This window comes from Tenrec ecaudatus, chromosome 4 (assembly GCF_050624435.1).
Source record: "Tenrec ecaudatus isolate mTenEca1 chromosome 4, mTenEca1.hap1, whole genome shotgun sequence".
NCBI lineage: Eukaryota > Metazoa > Chordata > Mammalia > Afrosoricida > Tenrecidae > Tenrec > Tenrec ecaudatus.
Genome location: NC_134533.1, coordinates 14,950,251 through 14,956,832, shown reverse-complemented (window position 1 = coordinate 14,956,832; position 6,582 = coordinate 14,950,251). Strand labels below are relative to the sequence as shown.

General features: G+C 37.8%; 1 protein-coding gene across 1 annotated transcript; it reads right to left on the bottom strand.

Annotated features, from left to right (window-relative positions):
- Positions 1–1,401: 1,401 nt before the first annotated feature.
- Positions 1,402–2,343, bottom strand: LOC142445642 (olfactory receptor 5AN6-like). Its single transcript, XM_075547589.1, has one exon. It carries the CDS (start codon positions 2,341–2,343, stop codon positions 1,402–1,404), a length of 942 nt encoding a protein of 313 aa, XP_075403704.1.
- Between the last annotated feature and the right edge of the window lie 4,239 nt (positions 2,344–6,582).

Genomic DNA, 6,582 nt, shown 5'->3' with positions numbered 1-6,582 from the left:
TCAGCTCCACGTGATCAGATAGTTGCCGTGTTGTTACATTTCTCATACTTCCATGTTAAATAAGCATGGCCATCAGGGGCACCTAATGGACATTATCAGATTCCAATGAGAAACTCACATCCTACTTTATTTTCCATGAAGATTGTTTGTTTAATTAAAAGATCTAGTAAGATACTAACAGTGCCATTTGATGACTATGACCTTCATTTGACCCTCCTGCAGTTCTGAGTTCCACTTGTTTTCTCTGAGTCCTTCACACTTTCACAAAACGCAGGGGGTTAGAAATGACGAGGCTCATGTCCTGTATGAACTTGAAAATTCTCAGATTTCTGGACATTTTCCTTCTCTTATAGTCTTACAGACAAACTGACTAGTTGTTTTATGACTTCGCTCTTTCTTGTAGAATTATGTAAATGCATCCAGCGGCAACCAACCCATGTTGCAGACATTCTATCTTCATACTTTTTATCTAAACATGATATTTACTTTTCAGCATTAAGTATAGAACCTCCTTTTCGATCTACCACAAGGGAAAATTGAACCAAATACTTTATTTTGCCAAACAAAAATTGTTATCCTCAACTTTTCAATAGTACACTGTTTTAACACATTCACTGCTTCGATTTAACAACAGAGGAATGTTAACATTTTAGTAATTTTTGCAAAAGAACATAACTACCTGTATAGATATGCATAATAGTTTTATTGGCAATCATCCAAATGCAAAAAAATGTATATATACAACAATATATACCTATCTTGTTTCTGAGTCATTAACTGATGAGAACATGTCCATTCATGTTTCATTTGCAAGAAAAAGTCACACAATGAAATCTAAATTCATGTAGATGAAGAATTCTAATCCTCCCACAGAGGAGAAAGGGGAGATAGCTTTTGACATTCAGATACACAATAAACTCAAAGTGTAATGAGTTTCCGTTTTCATGCATGGTTGTATGTGTTTCTGTCCTGAATCTTAAGGCAGCCCGATCTCAAAACCATCAGGAAATCAAAGTAAAGATGAGAAGATAAGCAGGTAGGGAAGCTAGAATACTGGAAATGAAACACACAGAATGCAATTAAAAAGAATGCTGACACATTGTGGAAAGTATAATTAATACCACTGAGTGACTTGTGTAGAAATCTGGAAATGGGAGTCCAGTTAGCTGCGCTCATGTTCGTTGAAAACAAAATAGAATATTCTCTTTGGGAAAAAAAACGTGAAAAGAAATTTCCTCAGTAAAACTCTCATTATAAAACACCATAGATGAAAATCTAGCCAGACGTAGCAAATATTTGTACCAAACTCACAAAGGCATTCCACAAGATAGTTTAAGATCCCAGATTCCTGTGGCTTATTACTTATTTTGAAATAAAATACACAGACATTGCACAATATTGTCATGAGAAAATCCTTCTCTTACATCTGATGAGGGCATCTTTGATTTCCTTATTTCTCAGACTGTAGATCAATGGGTTTAACATGGGAATCACTATTGTGTAGACAACAGAGGCCAGCTTGCCTTGGCTAAGAGAATCATCAGAATTGGGGCATAAATACACAAAGGTGCCTGAGCCATAGAAAAGACTCACTGCTGTCAGGTGAGAAGCACAGGTGTTGAAAGCCTTGAACCTGCCTTCAGCCGAACTCATCTTCAGAATGGTGGCAACGATATAACCATAGGATATCGTGACAACCAGGACAGAGGCCAGTCCATAGATCACTGTCAGCAAGGAAAATAAAATGTCCATGTAAAAGGTATCAGAACAAGATAAGTTCACTAGTTGGGGCAGGTCACAGTAGAAATGGTTAATGATATTTGGCCCACAGAATTGAAGCTGAAGTAAGCCACACATTTGGATAAATGAGCCAAAGGTCCCAGTTATACAAGAGCCTATCAAGAGCTGCAGACAGAGGGTCGGGGACATGATGGCTGTGTAAAGTAGAGGGTTACAAATGGCAGTGTACCGATCATAAGCCATGGACACGAGAAGACAGCATTCAATCAGGGCAAAACTAGAGAAGAAGAAGTACTGCGCAGCACACCCCACAAAGGAGATGGATTTCTGCTCCTGGAAGAAGTCTGAGAGCATCTTGGGAGTCGTGGAGGACACATAGCATATGTCTACGAAGGCTAGTTTGTTGAGGAAGTAGTACATGGGTGTGTGCAGATGAGAGTCTATCTTGATCAAGATGCTAAGACCTAGGTTCCAGAAAACTGTCAGAAGGTAGATGCCTAGGAATATTGAAAAGAGGACGAGAGTGAGCTTTGGAAATTCAGAGAATCCCAAGAGGATGAACGTGGTAACAGTAGTTCTGTTTCTGCCTTCAGCCGTTGCCATGACGCTCCTGAGATCTTCAGGATATTTTGTTAGCTCGTTATTCTCAGGCTTTTGAAAAGGAATGGAACATTTCACCAGTACTCATTCCTCCAGCTTGAAATAGAATAAAGAAGCTTCCTACATATGTTGAGTTCTGACATTTTGGGGCGGGGGGAATAACAGAAGCTACCAGCAGAGAAGAGCGTTCATTCAATGCAGTGCTCGACTTTCCTTGCTTTGAGAAATGATATTATATCTTTTTGTTGTTGGATTTACTATCTCTGGAGTTGGCTCTGAACCACAAACTGATGGATGACAAGAAAATTTTGCTCAGTCGATCATAACATTTACATAAACATCTTTGATACGTTTCAGCATATCACTGCAGACTTTCCATCTTTATCATTGTGTCCCTCATTTTCACTGACTTTCTAGGTGATAAACAGGATGCCCTCTAATAATTCGACTTTTTGTAGACATGTCCAAGGTAAGCAAGATAAAGCCTTACCATCCTTGCTTCTCAGGAGCATCCCTGTGGAATTATTTCCAACGTTGATTTGTTCATTCTTCCTGAACTCCTGGGTATGGTCAAAAATCTTTGTCAACAGCACACTTCACAGGAACCAGTTTGTCTTCTTTTTCATAGTCTATCTCTTTGCTGCATAGGAGGAGATTAAAAAGGCCAGAACTGGGGCAACATTTCCCTTCATTGGCAAGGTGAAATCTTTGCTGTTTACACACTTTAATCATATCTCTTGCAAAAGATTATACAAAGGAACTTCCAAAAGGCATGGAGCATTGCCACTATCTATTTATTTCATTTTCCACGCATTTTGAAGCCCCGTGATTACAGGGAAATGATACATTAAAGAGAAAATATTACAAAGAGTATGCCTTTTAAGGAGGAATACATTCAGATGGGGATCAAAATTAAACCTGTGAAAATATTCAAAAATGGACAAAGGAAGTACACACCATGATGAATTAATATGGAGCACAAGCTACCCAGACCCAAAACAAAACTACTGGATTAAATATTTTAGTATTACTGTCAGATACCTGAATTTGTTGTTATAATTATAAGCAAAATATGTAACTCACAATAAGCACTGGTTGGTACTTGGATTCAGTAAGTTAGGAAAACAGTGAGTCTGTTTTTGATATTAGAGATCTTTGACAAAAAAGGTGAACCTAGCAATAAATTATTTCATAGACCTCAGATATCTAGAATAGTGGGCCAATCAAGGTGGAAAATCTAATAAAAGAACATGTCAGTCCAAGTGGTAGCCTATAGCTGCACTGGATTATATAGTAACATAACTCAATTGTGACGTAGCCATTAGCCCATAGAGCATCAAAAATCTAGCTACAGAGCCCTGTTTTTGTTAGAAAAGTTAAGTTGATATGATCTGCCCAAGGAATTTCTAGCTATGCCTTCTTCGCAGTCTTCGTAAGGTCTAGAGCTCACAGTTCAGTTGCACACTCCCTAGTATCCAGGAAGGGAGTCCTGGTGGTGCAGGGCTTTCATGTTAGGCTCCTGACTTCAAGGTCAGCAGTGCAAGCCCACTGGAATCTCTGTGGGGGCAGAATTTTCCCTGAGGGTCATTGTGAATCAGATTTGACTCAATGGGAGTGAGGGTGAGTTCTTTCAGTATTCATGAAACAACTCCAAACCTTACAGCATGCGCTGTGGTTATGATATTAAACAAAATACAGATTCCATGAAAAGATATAAACTAGTCATTCATAAAGAAATTCAACAAGACTAAGAAAAAAATATTAGAAAAGGTGACCCTAAAATTCAATAGCCAAGAAGGATTTTAATAGTTTCTTGAAATAAGAAAGAAGATTTTCTTCACATGATAAAGGTTGTCTACAAAATTCTACATTAGTCAAGTCATTCATTGTGAAGTAATGAAAGATGTTCCTTGTGATTGAACCATGGCTGTCTTCACAGTTATTCTTCTTTGAGCTGTGGGTCACACCCAGAAAGGTAAATAAAATTATAAGAGAGAAGCAATGATGTCATTATTCACAGATTATATGATAGTAAGAAATGAAAAATTAAAATAATAGAGATAATCAAATTTTGGATGAATGGAGATGAGCCTTTATCCTCCTGCAAAAAGTTATAACTTCAGAAACCCAATAGGCAGTATTTTAGAGTCGCTTACATCAGAACTGGCTTAAAGACAATGAATTTGAGTGCAACAATCAATTAGATTTTCCTAAACCAAAAATGACAGTAAGAACCTACCTTTAATAGTAGCACCAAAAACGGAAGAGGTATAGAGGAAGGAATCTAACAAAAATGTTCTAACTCTTTCCGGAGAATATATAATTTTATAAATTTATTGAAAAGCATTAGAAAATACTCCAATAAAGAGATATGCTCTGGCCTTTGTGCAGTGACTAAATTAATTAAATATATTCAATTTCTCCAAAATCTATAAAATTTAGCTCAAAATCCCCATACCTAGCTGTATTCCTTAAATTTTTTCCCCTTGAAATTTGAGATACTGAGTATCCAATGTTCAGGACAGAGCCGAGACCATCATGCCTGCGCTCCATAAGAAAGAGAACTCATATTCAAAAGATGAGGGCATTCCTCACAAGTAAGCTGATTCTTCTTCCCAAGTGTAAGAGGTGCCAGTTATCAATTTACCATCTAGTGGATGATTGGTTTCTTTGAGGGATGGCTCTACACTGTGTACTAAGGCAATGTTCGCTGTATTTGCCAAGTAAATACTCAAGAGCAGGCCTCAGTTTCATAGCATCTTGAAGGTTAAATAAATATTTTTGCAGTGATAGGGTAGACAGAAGTAATAAGTTAGTGAAGAATCCTACATCTGCCCATAGTGTTAGCCGAATAGAGGAGAAATAACCAGCACACACACACACACACACACACACACACACACAAACACACACACACCACATATTGCTCAGATCCACTCCATTGTTCTTTCGCCATTTTCTGAATAAGGATTTCTGACCTCAACTCTCCTGACATTTTGGCTTTGATAGTTCTCTGTTGGCAGGGGTTGGCTATCTTGTGTATTGTTAGAAGTTTTGCTGCATTCCTACAGTCTGTCCACTAGAAACTGGTAGTCAAATGAAATGTCTCAAAGCCTTGCCAAATCTCCCCTGGGTGAAGAGGCCAAACTCTCTCCTCCCTAGGCACATTGTTTTCTTTATGATTTCCCCACAAGTCCTGGTACGGAAAGATCTCAACTCAATCTTAGATAATTAAGAAGCAAAAGAAATCTTCACAAAATGAATCCCCAAAAAATGAAAAGGGGAGGCAAGAAAAATAATAACTAGTAATGAAAATTCAAAAATTATTCTCTGACAGATGATTAAAGACTAGGCTCACTCAGATTACCGTGCACATAAATGAGCTAGTCAGAGTGATACTTCAAAATTTGAAGCAGCAGCATGAAGGGTCAAGAGAGAAATAAGAAGTCAACAGAAGTAAATGAAAATTGAATATGCAGAACCAAGCTACATGGGAGAGTTAAAAACTCTACCACCAAATACAGAATACAGAAATTAAGTGTGTTTAGCAAACAACAATAAGGACAAAAACAGACTGTAGAAAAAGACAACAAATAACATAGAAAATAGGCTTGTAAAACAGAAAAATTAAAAGTGGAATAGCGTGCACAGCTTTCAGAGAAAAGGTAAGACATGGAAGACGTATAAAACGAACTGGTGACCCTAAGGTCCAAAGCCCACACCTGCTGCCATCTCATGAATTCTGACTACAGGGACTCTCCAGGAGAGACCAGAACTCTCCCAAATTCTACAGTTTTTGTGACAGTAATCTTTTGGCAGCAGACAGGCTCATAATTCTCCCTCAGAGTAATTGATTGGCTTGAACCACAGACCTTGCAGTTAACATAGTATTACTGATTCATAACACCACAGAGGGTAAACAATAGTGAAATAGGAAAGATATTTAATATATTTCATTGATATTTCCCTAAGGTAGTAAATGGCTTAGACTTACAGATTGAATGTAAACCTCTTCCCTCCACAAAAGCCCTCAGTATATAATGATCAACACCAAGTCATCTCCTGCTGAATTTGCTAGAATTCAAAAGTAAAGGGAACTCTTTGGATATCCAGGCAAAAAAAAAAAGTGAGCTACCTGTAAGAAGAAAATCTCCTATTTGTCACAGATTTCTCCACAGCAATATTTGGCATCAAGGGAAAGCTGAGCAATCTTAAAAGTCACTACAGATAGTGACACAGTGT

What these genes read in the sequence shown, in the direction of transcription:
- LOC142445642 (XM_075547589.1), bottom strand. Translation starts at nt 2,343, where the DNA reads ATGGCAACGGCTGAAGGCAGAAACAGAACTACTGTTACCACGTTCATC.